General features: G+C 43.5%; 2 protein-coding genes across 2 annotated transcripts; both read right to left on the reverse strand.

Moving 5' to 3' along the window:
* Nucleotides 1–5,958: 5,958 nt before the first annotated feature.
* Nucleotides 5,959–10,915, reverse strand: LOC147612034 (uncharacterized). The gene is made up of 5 exons (XM_086784160.1): nt 10,576–10,915; nt 9,488–9,718; nt 6,570–7,669; nt 6,125–6,494; nt 5,959–5,996 (listed from the first exon to the last, which is right to left on the reverse strand). Exons 1-5 carry the CDS (start codon nt 10,913–10,915, stop codon nt 5,959–5,961), a joined length of 2,079 nt encoding a protein of 692 aa, XP_086640286.1.
* Nucleotides 10,916–15,450: 4,535 nt separating this feature from the next.
* LOC147612035 (uncharacterized) lies at nt 15,451–18,355 on the reverse strand. Its single transcript, XM_086784245.1, has 2 exons — nt 16,377–18,355; nt 15,451–16,246 (listed from the first exon to the last, which is right to left on the reverse strand). The coding sequence occupies exons 1-2, from the start codon at nt 18,336–18,338 to the stop codon at nt 15,458–15,460; spliced, it is 2,751 nt and encodes a 916-aa protein (XP_086640371.1). The 5' UTR covers nt 18,339–18,355; the 3' UTR covers nt 15,451–15,457.
* Nucleotides 18,356–18,582: the final 227 nt, after the last annotated feature.

Genomic DNA, 18,582 nt, shown 5'->3' on the forward strand with positions numbered 1-18,582 from the left:
GGTGGCTGCTAGTCTACAGGTGAGGGTTACCCAATTAAGGCTAGAAATTAAGCTTTATGAACATTTGAAAAGAAGCCAAACTTAAATGCTTAGAATCTTTTTAATAATTTGAATATATTTTTTGGGATGACATCAGCCCCCCTCAGGGATTTCATTAACGTCTTCACAATTTCGTGATCACGTTAACAAAACCTGTTGTTAACATATTAAAACTTGTGATCACATTGTATATTCACATGACCTGAGCAATGACCTGCCAGAACCCACTAGTCCCGTAGTAACACTTCCGGGCTTCTTGTTTTCCTGGCAGGTGTCGGGCAATGTTTATAAACATTTCCCGACACCCATCATGCAACTTTTGGGGAGATAGTCCTTGTTTTGGGGGCGTGATATCTCTCCTCAAAGTACTTGTAGAGCTCTCGAGTTGCTAGAAGTGTCCTCTTGGGAAGAACGTCCTTATCTTAGGGGCTGTCGTCTTTCCTTGTAGGCACTCCTAACGCTATTGAGCCACTCGTCCTAGTTCTTTGAATTGGGGGCAGGGTGTGGTTCATAGCTAATACTTGCGGAGATTTAAGGACAAAGTTGGAGTCATTCAGCTTTGCATTTGAGCTACGTAGGTAATCTACCTCATTCTGCTTTATGAATGGTTTGATGGAGCCAAGAGTCCTGCTTAGGGGCTTGTATTGGTTCTTGATACTTGATATAGTTTAGAGTAGACAAGGGTCTATTGTCCTATACTAGAGTATTGGGCAAGCATAGATCTTTGATTTTCTTTGTGAATGTTAGAGAAGGTCTATTGTCCTATACTAGAGTATTGGGCAAGCATAGATCTTTGATTGTGTAAAGTATCCTTAATTGGGTACAAAAGGCATCCTTCATTGGGGGTGCAATGTGCATGATAGTTTGGAAGTAGTTTTGTAGTCAGACCTTGCAAGATAGTTTTGAAGGAGTTTTGTGTTATGTGATGATCTTTTGTGTTTGTCAAGATAGTTTCGAAGTAGTTTGTCTACTAATGTATGTTTTGTAATACGTGAGTGACTTTGTTATTTTTTCATTTGTGTATTCATTGTTATATGCTTGGTTGAATAGGTTATTTGAGATGGAGGACAATGTTGGATCCAGTGATACCTCCAATAGAGTCCAAATTCCAAATAGTAGGAAAAAAAAGGCACCTGGGATAGAGTGGCAATATGCAATTAACGTTGGTGATCGATTCATAGATTGGGAGTGTAAGCTATGCCACGCAGTAAAATCAGGTGGGGCGCCTCGACTAAGAGAACACTTTTTAAGCGGAGCGAAGAAAAAGTCATGTACCCACCCCTCTGCACCAGCAGTGGCCAAATGCATAAGAGAAGAAATTCAAAAGAAAGATTCAAGAAAACATTACACTCCTACCGTTAATGTATCAAGGCAGCCAAGAACACTGTTGTTCTAATCATCAAACTCCCGCTACATCGCCTGCTTGTACTCCGAACGTCAATGTGCAACCAGAAAGTAATCTACCCAGTGCATCTTCCTGCAAGCGGAACTTTGACGTAGGAAATATACCCATGCGTCAAACTTCATTGCAAGAAAGCCTACGTCAAGGTCAGCTCGATGATGCACAACTCGCCCTTGTGCTGAAGCGATTTACTTTTCTGGGAGTGCTATGATGATGGTGGACAGTGAGCATTGGAAGAGAGCATGGAAGAAAATTGGTGAGTTTGGACCAGGGTTTTCACCACCTACGTACCATGCTATGCGAAATGATCTATTAGAGAAATGTTATGCGCAAGTAAAAGAACGTATACAAAGAATAATTCTTAGCAATATAGAGCTTTCTGGATGTAGTATAGTAAGTGATGGATGGTCTAATGTACAAAGAAAACCATTAATTAATATAATGGTTATTTCACCTAGAGGTGAGACTTTCATCCGTGCTGTGGATTCTGCTGGTTCAATCAAAACTGGGGCTTACATTGCTCAAGTCATTGGCTCTGTGAGATAGAGGAAGTGGGTGCCAAAAATGTAGTCCAAATCGTCATGGACAATGCAAAGAATTGCAAGAATGCATCCAAAATCCTAAAGCGACACTATCCACATGTTTTTCCAGTAGGCTGTAATACTCACAGTTTGAATCTTGTATTAAAAGATTGGTATAAAAGTGATGATACCAAATGGTTTGCCTCAATCGTCGACACTGCTCACCAGCTTGTGAGATTCATGCTCAAGAGACAGAGAGTGTTAGATATTTTTCGACCTCGCATGTCAGTTATGTTAAAGCTTCCAGCGGAGATTAGGTTTTGCACTCACTTTTACACTTTTGAGTCTCTTCTTCGAAATAAAGATGCAGTTTGCGAAACATTTACATGCATTTCATGACTGGGAGAGCACTCAACTTGAAAAAGTGAAAGAGAAAATCAAAGTCTTGAAAGCAGCGCTTATTACAAGAAGAAGTTGGTGGAATAGTGTGATGGATACATACCATGTAATGATGCCTGTTATGTATGCCGTACGAAGTCTTGATCAAAGAGCACCTAATCTCGGGAAAGCATGGATGCAATGGTGGACTGCCCAGCAGAGTTTGGAGTGTCCTGAGAAATTAGAGCATTCAGTGGTGGAAAAGCAATGGCGTGTACCATTCTCCAGTAGACAAAGAAAAGTCCTATTGAAGTACTTTCATGCTAGATGGATTAGAGCGCATTCACCACTACACAGTGCTACTTACATGTTAGATCCTGAATATTGGAATATGGATTTGATGTCCAACTTGAGGTGGTGCAAGATTTTTATAAAGTGGTAAACACTTTTTATAATAATGTTGATGATCGTGTAAAGTGCATAAAGGAGATGACCTCATTTCGATTGAAAGAGGGTTTATTTTCCAACTCCCTTGTTCAACAAATGGCTAAAGAGAGCAACCTGCATGGAAGTGGTGGATGATGAATGGTGGTGAGCATTATGCTTTATTGCGCAACCTTGCGATGAAGGTTCTAAGTCAGTGCTCTTCAAACTTAGGCTCAGAAAGAAACTGGAGCATGTACAAATATATTCACAGTACTATTCGCAATCGACTTCTTGCAGATATAGCAGATAAACTTGTTTACATGTATTGCAATGAAAAGATCTTACGAGACATTGAAAGCGAAGAGTATGAAGAAGATATGCCCAGATGGATGTACAATTGTGATGATGTAGTAGACGAGAACTTTGATGTTGGACGTACGTCGTGCACTACCCTTGAGATAGAAGACAATTTGGACATTGACTTAGATGAGCTTAATTTAGCAGACGAGAGGGTAAACAGTGAAAGACTTTTGGAGCAAGATACTGACATAGAGGAAGAAGTCATTTCATTAATTTCATAAAAAGTACTTGTACAAATGATTGTATTTGGAGAAATTATCAATACAAAAGTAGGATTTATGTCTTTCTTAGCTTTCATCTTGAAATAAATTGCGAATTGCACTAGGAGTTGCATCTAAAGGTCCTGGTGGTTTATATTCGCTAGCCATGCCGAACACTGTATAAATACCTTGATTTATTGGGACACTGTACAATGCACATGTGGAAATATTTTGCATTTGCCTCACTAAACATATTAAGTGGTAGTAGTGTCCACAGGGTAGTATATACTGGCCGCTCCACCCATCGAATACTTTGTAACATACAGGACATTGGGGGGTGGAGGAACTAGTAGCCTCAGCAGAAACTCCCACAAGGTCAGGATGTATAAAAAAATGAGAGATGTGGTTCCCTTGGCGCACAGGAGCTATATGTGAAGAGATGGTCTGTACATCTTGGCTGATCTCTTTGTGAGCTGCTCTTGAATCCCTCTATTGGCCAGGGAGGAGTTGACGCTTGAGATAATCGTACAGCTTCTTTCTCCTTCTCTGCTAGCTGTGCCCCTAAGCTTTCTTTGACCTTGTTTAACTCCAATCCAGCGCCCTCCACCATGAGCTCGCAAGTTCCTCCCTTGTGAATGTCACTGTCTCTTCACGCATGTCGTGGGTGTTGACAGTGGCCTCTCTGGAGGCGAAGTCCACTGGAGTTTCTAGGATAAATTGTGCATGTAGCATCTTAGCAAAATAGAGTGGAGCGTCGGCGTTATGGAGAGGACGACCGTACACCTCCAAGAAAATACGCTCGACATTAATTTTGATATCATTATGAGTGCAACGTGAAACCTTCCATCTTCCCTTCTTAATCTCGCCATCTGGACATGGCCATATTTCCTTTATCATCTCTGTGGTTACGCGTTTATTTATGTCTTTCCATTGGGCATAAGTAGGATTTGTCCATTTCGACAACCTGCATGCTGTTCTCGTAGCTTCGTGGGCTGTCAGTCCATGTGCAAGGGCCTTCATTTGCTCATATGCCTTCTTGGCTAACTCTTGATGCTCGTTTGCTTGCGCTTCTGCCATATCTGCATGAACGTAAATGACTTTAGGATTTTAATGAACTGTAAAGATCAACGTAAGATAAATTGACCATTACCCTCAAAAACTTAAAGTTTAACACCACGAGATGAGATATGTATTGCAAAGACTCAATGAGAAATATCCACTTGATTCAAAAAATACTTCAAACAATGCGCGCACATCAAATTTTGAAGAGAAAACATAAACTTAAACACCACAAGAGGAGAGAGATATTGCAAAGACTCAATGAGAAAATATTTCAAACAATGGGCACATATCAAGTTTTGAAGAGAGACAAACAAAGAGCCATTTTTGAAACTTAATCTCCTGATACTGTATCATTATAAAATTGGGGTGAATGACACCGATAGCTCTACAAGAGGACGTTGTGCCCTCGTTGGGTCAGTATTTAGTGATCTAAAAAATTTCACTACTTGCTGCAAATAGATTTTCGCTCGTCCCGCGATTAGGCAGACACATCCAATTTTTGACTCTATAAATAATAGTATCCATGGTAACTTTGTCATAGGAACTATTGTCTATCCACAACTCTTGTACTTTCTGCCAAAAGTCATATAAAATTTGTAATAAATACCCTAAAGCAAAAACATCAGATGCAGGAGTGTATGCATCTGCCAAAAACGGATCATAAATTTTCGAGGCTATCCACGGCTGTTTATTTCGCTCTCTGTCTGCGTAGGAGATCGCCTGTACCACCTTCTCAGGGTTCTTGTCTGCTTCAAATACAAAATTGAGAGACACCCGTTTTTTGGGCACTCTCAGCAGTAACCCCCAATCGATAATACCTTCGCGTGGCTTCAACTCTTTTGTAAAATCCAACACTACATTGAATGGATGTAAGTCGGTATGTACAATTCCTGCCAAATGTGCTGCCGCTAGGCCTTCCACCAGGGCATGCATAATATGTGGCATGGTTATTACTATTTGTTTTATTTTAGAAAGTTCTAGATGACTTAAAGGAATATTATCGGGTGGGGGTTTTCTCCATCCTCGATCCAAACGAAAAATTGCTCTAGTGAACTCACTGAATCTGAAGGGGACCTTCAGAAGAGTATCACCAAGCGAGCCGCCATTATAGTATGAAAAAATAGTGATCCAAGGAGATTCTTTCATTAGGGCCAAAAATGACTCAAAAAGGGCTGTGTAAGGAAGTGATTAATTTGCTAATTAGCGGAGCCGTTGACGGTCAAAATGACTCCAAATTTAGCGATTTTCCTAAATAAAAGCACATCCAAGTTATTTAAAGCGCATTCAAGTACATACCTTTTAAAATTAAAAAAACAATTTCACGATTCCCGGGATAGTTAATGCCGACATGACCACGATTCTTATTTTTGAATTTTTGCCGCCCCTCTCTCACTGTTTCTTTGCCATTCTCTCCCTTTTTTGTCACTCTCGGATATGGCTCTGTTCTTCACGAGCTTTCTCTACTAACTTTTTATGCTTATTGCTCTGTTCCATCTTTTATCAAACTTAATAAAGAGTATTAAGTTTCAATAAAGAGTATGCGACTACACGAAGTTCTTTTCAATGAAGTTTAACGACTTCGGAAGGGAAGTTTATATCCACCAGACCCTGAAACAGGAAGGTATCCTTCTTTTCATACTCCTCATGATTTGATGAGATTTGTTGGAGATGGGGTTAATGGCTTACTGGGTTATAGTTTAAGGCTTTCTTACTCTTCAATAAACTATTTATCATACATTCAAAATCTCTTTCCTTGGCTGCAGCAGCATAGCTAGCATAGCAAAGAAGGTAACCTGCTCTAGAGGCATTAAAGCCTGCAGCATAACCAAAAATCCTAAGGGCAGCAGCTCTCTCAAGAACCAATATCTTGTAAGCATTTATTTGAAGGGGTGTGTAACCAAGAAACCTTGACAATACCTTTAGTGCAAATAAAGGTAGCTCAGGCTCTTCAGAATATTGACTATGAAAGGCACAAAAGGTTGCCTTGTCCAACAAAGGAAGATAGTGCAAAAGAGAGGATGAATCTTTCTTAAAGGTTCCTTCTGTTGCCTTTCCTCGTGAACCTTTGGCTCTTCCAAGAAAATTATCATTGTCAAGAAGTTCAAGCTGCAGAAAAAAAATAATTGATTAAAAAAAGCTTTAAAAGACAGAAAAAATATCAAGGGTCGTTAATGAAACAACCTTCTGCAATTCATCATCTGCGAAAACAAACTTCTCCTGTGCGAGGTTGAATAAACCAAATTTTTCCTTCTTTGCAACCTCTTTTTCTAATTCTCTCAGCTTGATATCTCTCCCAAAAGATTGAATACCAAGCTCCTGGAGCCTGTTTTCAAAATCCTCATCCTTCAAAGAAGGTGCTTCCTCCTCAACTCTCTTCATGCAAACAGCAAGTGCATCAGGAGCAGTAACAAAAGAATCATTTGAAGTCTGGAGATCAAGAGATAAAAACTCCTCCTTGGACTCTTCCTCTGTGTCAATAAAGTCCAAGGCAACCTCAGAAGCCTCAGCTACTATAGCTGCAATGCAGTAGTCCTCCCTTATATTGAGAAGAAATTGAATCTGATGAAGAGGGATGAAATCTTTGTCATTAATAAGAAAGGAGGGGAGGCTTCGTATAGTAAGGGAAGCCTCAGACACCTCCACATCTTCAATGGGTTCAGGGATGAGGGTGCTTGCTTTAAACTCTGCAACATCCAAACCTGCACGTTCTTTTTCCTCTGAAGCAAAATCAATCTTTTCCATCTCCAAGGTCTCAGATTTCTCTATGTTCAAAACAGTGGAGACATTCAAGTTTAATTCATCCTTGGATGGAACATCTTCACCTGGAACTTGAGCACTTTTCTCATCTTTGAGAAAAAGAAAGAAAAGAAAACCAATGTCCTTTGAAACAAGGTTGCAACTTTTAACATGGAGTTGACAGGATATGGATTCTGGGATTGGAACATTGGACTTCTTTGAAAACCTGCCAAACCTTCTTAAAACTTTATTTTTTTCAAGAGAATTTTGAGTGAAATCAGTGAGATGAATGTAATCTTTTCCTTCCAGAATCAAACACCGACCAAGAACTGCATCCTCAAATTCCTTTAATTCATCTGAAATAAACTCTCTAAATTTATCCAAGATTTCACCAAGGACAAATTTGGGATTGAAAATTTTCAATGCCTCTGAGTAGACTTGCATGTCTCCACCAACCTCCAAAACGGCCTCCAGCAACCTTTCACTTGGGTCATCGAAAATTTGTTCTCTTCCCTCAAGATTAGTACTCATATCTTCGGTGCAATCTGCAAAAGAAATGGAAAAGAAGCACCAAAACATAGTGGAAAACCTGCCTTAGAACCAATTCAACGTCTTAATTCAAGCCTCTAGGTTGTTTAAAGGTTCAAGAAGCACTTACCAATACGGCGCGATACAAGGGCTTTGGAACACCTCGGAGGGCCTCCTATCGCGTCGTGTTGGATAAGCTGAGGGAAAGAAGTGAAGCACCTGAATGGAGCAAAACGAGGTCTTTGGAACAAATGCAAGGGCCTCCTCTCGCGTATTGTACCTGTCAGTTAAGAAACTTGGGTAGAAAATATTTCATCCCGTCGTGCTGATTACATTGGGGTATAAAAAAGATGAGATCAAAAAATACGCGTTGGTTACATGTAGCTTAGTGCATGGTGGTCCACATGGCTTAGTGCATGGTGGTACACTTGTCACCAACGGTCACTACCCCACTCGGCCAGACATTTTGTCCAATTCTCCTTCACGATGCGATAGGGGCTATCCAACATCCTCTGACCCTTGACTATCGCGTCGTTCCGGCTAGCTCATCTCCTTCACGGCGCTCTAACGCCCCTTCAGTCAAAGTCCAATTCTCCTTCACGACGCGATAGGGCTCTTCCCACATCCTCTGACCCTCCACTATCGCGTCGTTCCGGCTTGCTCACCTCCTTCACGGCGCGATAACGCCCTTTCAGTCAAAGTCTAAGCCTCGTCCATCGCGTCGTTTCGGATACAAATTTAATGGCGCGGCGGCTATAGTCACAAGGGACATTCATCCTTTTAAAGGCTGCCCGGCGCCCACGATGGCTTTTTGGTGCTGGTTGTTGACTGCGAAGCATGGGGGACACGTAAGGAGCGCCGGTGTAGCTGGCGGGTGTAGCTGGCGGGTGGACACGTAAGGAGCGCTGGTGTAGGCAAAATCAGTCGCCAGCCGCCTTCAGCCAGCAGCTAGCGTTGCTGCCTTCAGTCGCCTTCAGCCCCGCAAGAGAAGAGAACCACTCTCTCTCTCTTACGTTTGCTTGACTGTGGTCACAGTCAGCCACGTCTCGACCGGCGCACAGGCCACTCCTTGCCAACATCCATATAATCCTCCTACACGACGCGATAAGCCACCTCAGTCAAAGTCCGTTCGTATCTATCGCGTCGTTTTGGATATCCTTTTTCATATCATATATACTGACGTAGGCGGACAAAAGCAGCCACAAACGACGCCTGTGCAGCCGTTGTATGTCGCCAACAACAAACTACCTTCAGACGTTGCAGAACATTGGCCGCGATCACGTCCGTTTCTGGCTATCATTTTCCAGCGCAAAGGAGTGGATATCAGATCTAAGTAATCTTTGAGAACCTACCAGCAAGAGGCGGCGCTTTTGGGGCGACGTTTAATCAAGGCTGGGTTACATAAGCTACCTTGGGAGGAGAAGAAAACTCGAATTGCCATATAATACTGGGCTTTGTAAAAGCAAAGGTGAGCGTAACCCAACACATATTTCCCTGCATGCAATGCCTTTATATAACCACGGGCCACTTTGAGACCTTAGGTCCCACAACGCATATATTCCTTACACACATCATGATCTCTAAGTGTGTACTAGAAAAAAAAATCACCCATATATATGCTTTGTTTGAAATGACATTTTGCTATGTTATTAAGTGACCAAGAGTTTAATCCTAACTCATCATTTTATCACTAATTCAATCCTCCTACACAATGCGATTAGCCACCTCAGTCAAAGTCCATTCATATCTATCGCGTCGTTTTGGATATCATTTTTACAACTTAAAAAAGTCTGTTTTTTCAATCTAAAAGCCTTCTGTATCGCATGCTCAATCACCGAAGCCTCCTATGCCAACACCCATGCCTCCAAAATCATCTTCCAAGTCTCCCAAATTATCACCTAAAAAATCTCCCAAGCCTTTTGAAGAGCCACAGTTCTCAGAACCCCCCAAGGTTTTATCAAGAGAGCAACCTGAAGACTCTTCACAGCCCCCTGTCCAGTCTCCTAAGCCAGCAACCCCCCCAAGGCCAAGTTCAACAAAGAAGGCTAGTGAGCCTTTCTTTTCACCTAGATTCATCAAACAAAAAAGAAAGAGGGACTCTGAAGCTCCTGGGTCCTCGAATGTAAAGAGGAAGATGGATTTTGATAAATGTTCATTTCTAGCCTCATTTATGTAAAAAATTGTTTATTTTTACTTTGTAATGAAGCACCCAGTTTGTGTCAAATAGATGTACTCCTCAACTGAGAAAAATCTTTGATGATGATTTTGCAGTAAAAAATATCATAAGTACCAGCATATTGAGTCAGACAACAAGATCAAAACAAAATCTTTATTTGAAAAGTATTGTGATTACAATTTCATGATCTTGCATTTGGCTCAAATACAACTCTTTTGGGTGGAAGACATGTGATACAAGATGTTACATTCTCCATCCTTTTGCTTACAACAATTCCATCTACTTTAAATTTATATTCAGAGGATGTTTCATCAAGAAACTCAAGTGACTCTCTGACATCTTTCAGCATCCAATTAGCTATAACTATAAGTTCTCTAGGCTCAGTTAGTTGATGTACATATATTTTTAATTCAAACTCTGGACAGTTCTCTTCTGAATCTAGGGATACCCAGAAACCTAGCTTGCTTCTCCATCTTCTATAATCATAACCTAAAACTAATGATTGACGACATAATTGATATGAAATTGACAGAGAATTGGGACTTATTCTGCAACTAATATTGTCACCAATGTGGTAAGTTTCTTTGGTTCTCCATCCTTCTCCAAGCACAATGTCGAGTTCAGCCATAGAAAGTCTTCTGTTGAGCCACATTGTCTTTGATCGTTGTAAATCCATGGTTTTGAAACATGCCACAAAGACATGTAAAGGTAAGAACTATTGAACCTTTATCCTTCTTGATATTCTACCCGGAGACATAGCTTTCAAAATGTCTTCTTTGATTTTGAATTTGAAGCTCGATAAAGTAAGTGAGTCTGGAGATTTCCAATCTAGCGAGTTGATGGTAGGAACAGGCACTTCACGAAGTTGTCCTTTCTCACCTTCTCTTGATGGAACCATATATTCTGCAAAATAGACAAACAAATCCATCGATTTGAAAAAAGATGGTGGTTTATCAGCATACAAAACATCTGCAATTCCTTTGTGAATTGCATTGAAGGTTCCACTCAGACTTTCAATAGGTTGCCACTCCACAGCTGTCGATGGAAAGATAACTGTTGTTGCCCAGTCATTTATTTGAAAAGACATGGGTTTCCAAAGTCCTTCCTCCCTGATATTATTAAAAACACAAGAAGTGATACTATGAGATGGACGACGTGCAGAGTTTGCCATGAAAACTTAGAAACAGAGAAAAGCCGCAAAAATTCTACAAAGAGAGAGAGAGAGAGAGAGGATGTGAAAGAAAGGATAGTGTAAACGTTCGAGACTAACTTGTCATGTCATAAATGTCGTTATTCTCAAAATTTGAAATGCCAAAATGAAGGGAAGGTGGAAAGTAGACGTCTGAAAAATTTGGTGTTTTGTCATTAATAGCGTTGTTTTCAAGGCCTGAAAAGAGGATTTCGTATCTTCATGCTTGATTTTTTGAAATAAAAAATGGAACAAGATGTCACTATTTTGGACCCAAACTTTAATGTTAGCCATCGTAAACGTCTAAATTTAGCCGTTTTAGCCGTTCGCCACTAAAATAGAACCGTTAAGAAGACATTTGGAGGAGACAAGAATGCCATACTTTTGTATACGTGTCAATTCACAATTGGACAATTTCTTAATCCTTAGATTAACAAACAGCCCTTTTCTAGCCGTTTTTGGCCCTAATGTGTGAAGGCAATACACCTGACAATTGATGGGTGTAGAACCTGCATGCCCTGCTCTGCCTGGAAGCTCTCAAACTTGGCGCTACCTTCTCCTTTGTAGTGCTTTTCGCAAAAAGTAATGTGCTCTGGCAAAAATGATATACCTCTAACTGTATACTCTTTTACTGTGCCAAAAACACCAGAGCCTATTGTTCGCCCTTCGAGCAGAGCCTCGTGCGGGACGCCAATGAGGTGTGTGCACATAGAATTATAGATTGTACGATTAATGGCACCTGTCCCACTCGCATCTGCCTGGCTGGACGTTGCAGCGACGTCCTGGGCAATGCGCACTCTTTTGGGGAGTGACTCTGCATCCAGCGCGTTCATGCGCTTACTCTTGGCTCTTTGCTCGCTCCATACAGCGTCCCATAACTGTAGACGATGCATATTAGCTTCAGGCGGGGCAGCATCTCTAAGATCATTGCATGCTACACGCATGCTCCCCAAAATAGTTCGTGTTATATGTTGATGGTTGAAGTCTGCTATCTTTTGTCTATCAAGCAACTCAACATTGCCTCCGACGTTGTGCATTTTTCCATATCTGCTCTAATAGATCTCGCATGAGTATCTCAGACTCATTGATCTTTTTGACGACGTCATCTGCACATTGTGACACTGTGATGACTGCTTCAATGCGAATTGCTCGTAGAACGATTTTACGCTCTTCAGGGGAAAGCATGTTGGTCATCTTCGTAAATCTAGCAAATATCACTAAACACAACAAAAACAGAATATTAAACAACATTATTGAAATCAACATCAAGCAATACATCATCAAACGTGAGAGAATAGCAAGTGTATCATTACTTATCAATGATCAAACAAAAACGGAATATCAAATAATATTACTGAAATCAACATCATCCAATACATCATCAAACGTGAGACAACCGCAACAAGTGTATCATTACTTATCAATGATCAAACAAAAACGGAATATCAAACAATATTACTGAACTCAACATCATGCAATACATTATCGAACGTGAGACAACCGCAACAAGTGCATCATTACTTATCATTACTTATCAAGTGTATACATGTTGCACTCCTCATCTACACACCTACCGTGAGACAGAGAGAGAGAGAGAGAGAGTTGTGAAGTGTATCATGAGAGAGAGAGAGAGAGGGGGGGGGGGAGGAAGAGAGAGAGGTGTGACAGATAGAGAGAGAGAGAACATTAGATGACATTTTAAACAGTTTTGTGAGTTCCTAAAAAGAGGAAAATAATGTTTTGTATTCCTAAAGCACTCCTCATCTACACACCTATCGTGACAGAGAGAGAGAGAGAGAGAGAGAGAGAGAGAGAGAGAGAGAGAGTTGTGAAGTGTATCATGAGAGAGAGAGAGAGAGAGAGAGAGAGAGAGAGAGGGGGGGGGAGGAAGAGAGAGAGTTGTGACAGATAGAGAGAGAAGAAACATTAGATGATATTTTCAATAGTTTTGTGAGTTCCTAAAGAGAGGAAAATAATGTACTGTTTTATATTTTAAGAAAATAGAGAGAGAAAAAGGAATTTATTAGGGATTATGTATATTTTAAGAGAAAAAAAAAGAACTCCTCATCTACACATCTATCGTGTTGTGAAGTGTATCATGAGAGAGAGAGAGAGAGAGAGGGAGTTGTGAAGTGTATCATGAGAGAGAGAGAGGGGGGGAGGAAGAGAGAGAGAGAGATATTCATTTTTTTGAGTTACGATATTATGAAATTAAACTTAAAGACAATATGATGTAAACTTTGATCCATGAAATACTCATGCCGCGTTACCAACCAAGTATCGCATGGATCACACACAATAAAAACAATACAAGTCAAATCAAGCAAATTTACAACATTTTTCCGACCGCGTTAACGATCAAGTACCGCAATATGCAAAAAACAATATATGCACTAGCGGACGACACCAACTTGCCACGTTAACGACAAAATGCCACCCGATTCTATGGAAATACGAATAGGATATGGACATACACTGGCCGCGTTACCGACCATATGCCCGCATTTGACAAAGGGAAGGGAAGGGAGGGTGACATCGCCATAACGATACTATGCTTGCCGGCGCGGCTGCATTACCGACTAGTACCGCTACGGCGTGCCATACTTACCATAGGACACAGACCAGTCGCGTTACCGACTAAGTGCCCCAGGATAAGCACCATTCCGAAGAATGGCCTTACACACACACCCCTCGTGTGGCGGACCATCCACATCCTGTCGCGCATTGCGACAATGGGCGGCTGCCCGCACGAACATACACCCACACAAACACACACACCCACAACTATCATTACCTGTGTATACTGTCAGCAATGAACTCCCAAAGGGCCCCCCGGGCCCATATATATACAAAATTGTAGCCCGCCGGGTTAGATGACGACCCCGGCGGGATCCGCCGGGGTTTTAGTTTTCCCGGCGGGGCTGCCGGGTATTGCAAAATAACGGCGGGATTTTAGCCGATTATCAGGGAACCTCCCTCCCACCGGCTTTTTTGGGAACATGTTAACATGTTAACATGTTAATAACACATGTTATTAACAAAAAAAAAATTTGTAATCACGTGAATATAAAATCATTGGCCCCCTTATAGCCCCTATTAGGATGATCTTAGTTGAGAAACTTAACCCTAGCTAAGCATGGCTCTATTTAATGATAGTCCTAGTTGAGGCCCTTTTTTTATAATGCGAGTTTTATATTACTGAAAGAAAGGAAAGAATCAGAAAAATACAACAGCTGTTGAAAGGCAACGAAGCATCAAACCACATCTACAATGTTTCTAGACAAGATTACAACTAATGCCAGGTTACATTTCTGGGATTTGATTGCCAACAGCACCGAATCAAAAAGTATACCAAAATCCGTGAAGGCCGTCTCTAAAGCGCCCATTCCTGCAACGCATCTAGTAGCCCGAATTTGCTTTAGCACCATCACCCAAGCAATGTTTCATGGGCTCCTCACAGGTTCAAGGATACTTCTTGATAGTCCAAGAATCGATGTGCTCCAACCCACCCTAAAGGGAAAAAAGTCCTTAAAGACAAAAAAAAAACTTTCATCCAAAAAAACTCTAATCGCTTGCAAGGCATTCCCATAAAGCATGAAGGAGTGTTTCCTTGCCAGTCTTGCACCTCGGGCATTTATCAAAAGAAATTCCGAACTTTTCAAGACTCTCCCTAGACAACAGGGCTTGTGTACACACCCTCCAAAGCATAAGATTCAAGGAGAATGAGTGTGTTGCTTTCCACAACCTTTGTACCCACTTACCCCATTGCCTCTACAAATGAACATCCCATTTACATTGAATGGGGTGTCTTTCTCCTCTGAGAGGACTGCAGTCCAATTTTTGGAGGTCAGCAAAGCCAGAGGCCTTCTGCGCTTATCCCTCCAGCTGTGCCACCATCTCCTAGCTGAGACCTTGTCCAGGCTTCACCACAACGTGGTAATTGCTCAAGCAATTATTGTTGCTTATCATCAAAAAGACATTTGTGTGCTGTTGATGTATTTGGAGTACACGCTTGAGCATATATCTTTAATGTTACTTGTGATGTATTTGAAGTACATAATTCATATATCGTTAATGTTATTTGTTTTTATTTGCATTCACTCTTTTGACATCCTTGAGGGTTTTAAAAATTGGGCCTTAGCTTATAAAAATCTAAAGCTACACTAAGGTTCCCACCTCATCAGCCCTATTCCTTATTCACAGGATAGAGATGATAATTATATTCCTCTCCTTGGTCATAATGAAAGCAAGTCAATAAAGCACAATTTTTGCTCTTTAAAAATTGTGTGAAGGCAATTAAAAGCCATGGTTACCAAGATAGGTTTAATAAGATTATTAAATCTATATTGTGTGAAGAAAATCAAATGCAATCGCAACAAACATAGGTTTAATAAGATTATTACAACACGGAGCAAGAAAGATTAAGTGGGAGAAGAAAGATTAAGTGGGAGGCATGAACTGATCATCGGAAGCATGTTGTCCGAGAAACTCAAAGTGGACTAAATTGGCCAGTGTGATTATGGCGATGGGGATCACGCAGGCGGTGCTGCGGAGGAGGAGGCTGCTGCATGGAGCTGCGTATCTACCCCTGATGATATGCGAAAGCCCTTCATTCTGCGCATCAATTCCTGCAGGTTCGGATGATGATGGTGGTGGAGTTTTTCGCTTCTTGGCCACCGCCGCCGTCAGCTCGTCGTCGTCGTCTGTTTCTAGGATTTCCTCTTCCTCGCAGCTTTCTAGGATTTCCTCTTCCTCGCAGCTTTCTAGGGCTTCCTCTTCATCTCCTTCTTCCTCGTAGGCTGTTGTTAGGGCTTCCTCTCTGCTGCAGCTTCTTAATGCCAGGGCCTCTTGGTCGCTCTGATCATTTACAGATGCTTGAGTATTATAACCTGTTGCATTTTCCATTGATGGGCGCTCCATTAATGCAATGCCATCGGCACCCACCTCCAGTGCATGCCGCCGCACAGAATTGCTTACCACTTCTTGAGCATTGCTGTCTAATCGCAGCTTGTCGAAGGGATCTGCAGATCCAGGCTGCTCTATATTCTGTGTGTCCGCTATAGGGTTGTCTCGCACACTCCACTCTCCACTCGAGGTTTCTGCTGCTTCTTCTTCTTCTTTGTCGGCCGCCAGCAGCTCGCCTGTAAGATCCTCCTTAGCTTCATTACTACCCTCTTCTTTGACGCCCTCGAGATGATCACAACGTGGAAGCTTGTCTGATTCAGAGGTCTGCAACAAAAAAAGAAACAGATGTGAGTGTCGGTCTTTATTCAGTAGGCCATATTCGACCTGTGTAGTTAACGGTAGCATGACTCTCTCTCTCTCTCTCTCTCTCTCACATCTCTCTCGTTGCATTTACCTTGGTATCCAACGCTTGCTGCAGAGATTTAGACTGTTCGTTCAGGGCTTCAGTACTGTCCAACCTAGAATCTGCTGCAGCAAGGTTTCCAGTCTCGTCTTCTTCTTCGTCAACCTGCCCTTCTTCTGACGTGCAGCTTGGCTGCACTACTTCGACCGCTTCTTCGTTTCCCTTCTCCTCCTCCGCCTCTCCTCTCATCTCCAACAGCCTGTCGCAAATGGCTTCGAGATCCTCCATGGCTAGCATGTGCTGCTCTGCAGAGATCTGTTCGTTCCGACTCTTCGAAAACTTGTCCATGAAGTTGAGGTTGTGTGCTTCTGCTTTCGGATCAACGCTCGCCATGCTCCTCTGATCATCGCCATCATCGCCCATCTTGGGTATTGTCTGTGCAGGAGCTGGAGCTTGATAAGCTCCGTCGTCTTCCGCAGCAGTCGACTGCAAAGCCCTTTCGCATGATGCCAGCAGCTCCTCATGGGAGTCTAGCACCGTTACATGCCTTGTGACTGACGATGGCGTGCATACAGCACTATGGCCCTGCACATACAGACCATCTGTACTACTCTTCTTTGCTTGCGCTGAGCTATGAACCACCCCTGAGAGCGAAAGCGGCGGCACTGTAACCTTACGGGCGTTTCTCGGCGGAGAAGCAGGCGGCGTTCCTGTGGCGGTGGTTGTCGTGGGAGTGTCGTGAATGTGGTGGACGATTTTCCGGCAGGATACCTTCTCCTTGGTGTCGTAGAAGTAGGCGCAGAAGTAGTCGGAGTCGTCGGCGGCGCGGCCAGGAGAGAGGTCGGACGGCGGGGTTTGCAGGCCGAGCTGCTTGCTGGAGGGAGGGCTAGTGGCATGCAGCTGAAGGTCGCTTGATCTGAGGTCGGCGAAGGTGCGAGGGGAAAGGAAGAGGGTGTGGGAGTTTTGAATCCTGGGAGATGAGACAGCCGGCTTGAAGAGGTCCTGGATGGCGGCGATGGAATCTAAGCTATGTCGGAGAGGGGAGTTGGGCTCTGTTTGCGGCTGCAGCTGCGACTCTTGTTGGGGAAGATCTTCTGCTAGCCTCCGCTTGATGTCTTCATCACTGGCGAGGGCCTCTGCCGTGCGGAGGGCGTTCATTGCCGCTTTCCGCACATGCGGCATCTTATCCAAGCGGCACTTGCCGAGGGTTTGCAAAGATGGGCGGAGTTGGGAGGCAAGCGTTGCCTGCTCCGCCGCTCTGAGAAGCGATTCCAAGAGGTGGATCGCTGCAAGGCGGAGCTGCCAGGAGGCCGAGGTTGACAGAAGAATGTCCTGAGTGAGGAGGCGTAAGAGCGGTACGCTGAACTGCGCCAGAGCGCTAGCATTCGCAGAGGCCAGCGAACGTAAGAGGCTCATATGCGGCACTGTCTGAGCGGACCTATTGGCCAGCGCCATAGCCGCCCTCAAACAAAGCTTCGAAACCAGCGGTGCCGCCGCGAACTTCCAAGTCTCCGACTCCACTAGCGCACCCAAGCAAGCGGCCGCTCCGGCCGACAGAAGCTCTACCTTGTGCGGAAGCAGAGCAATAAGCGGCAGGCACAGGCGGCGGAGAACTTCTTCTGCAGAGGCGAGACTCGTAGCCGAATGCTTGGCAATGGCGGCCACAGCTTTGGCGCAGTCGGCCTGCAGGCCCGGGGTGGCCGCACTGGCCAGAAGCGTATGTGCTAGGATCTGAACGAGGCGGTTGATGTGGGGCGAGAGGCGGTCTCCGTGAACGCGCGCTAAGTCCGCCACTAGAGCCGCGGCGTGGCGCCGCCCCTCCGCCGACTCTTCAACCTGGTGGAGGAAGCGAGGCAGAGCAGAGCCCTGCAGGTGCTCTTCGACGACGGCCCGCAGAGAAACGAGAGCCGCTCGCCGGCTTTCCGCGTCCTTGCCGAGCTTAGCGAGGTCCTGCTTCACGAGGGGGCTGGGGTATCGCCGCCCGTCAGCGCCGCCACTGCCAGCCATAACCATGGTGGATGGCGGGGCTAACAGCCGGACGCCCATCACAATGGCGTTTGCTTGGAGTGCATCTCTGTGTAGCTGCTGCAAGGGTCATGGGATCGCAGCGGGTGCGACCACATTGAGAGGAGACAGTTGGGCTGCCCACCAACGGCTTCCATTTCATGTGAAACCACCATGGCACACCATGTGATGTTTTGGGAAGAACCACTTCATGTACATGTAAAGCATTAATTAATGTACATGCTAGTCATTA

The sequence above is a fragment of the Cibotium barometz genome, chromosome 46 (genome assembly GCF_041138505.1).
Source record: "Cibotium barometz isolate CiBa-2024 chromosome 46, ASM4113850v1, whole genome shotgun sequence".
Lineage (NCBI taxonomy): Eukaryota > Viridiplantae > Streptophyta > Polypodiopsida > Cyatheales > Cibotiaceae > Cibotium > Cibotium barometz.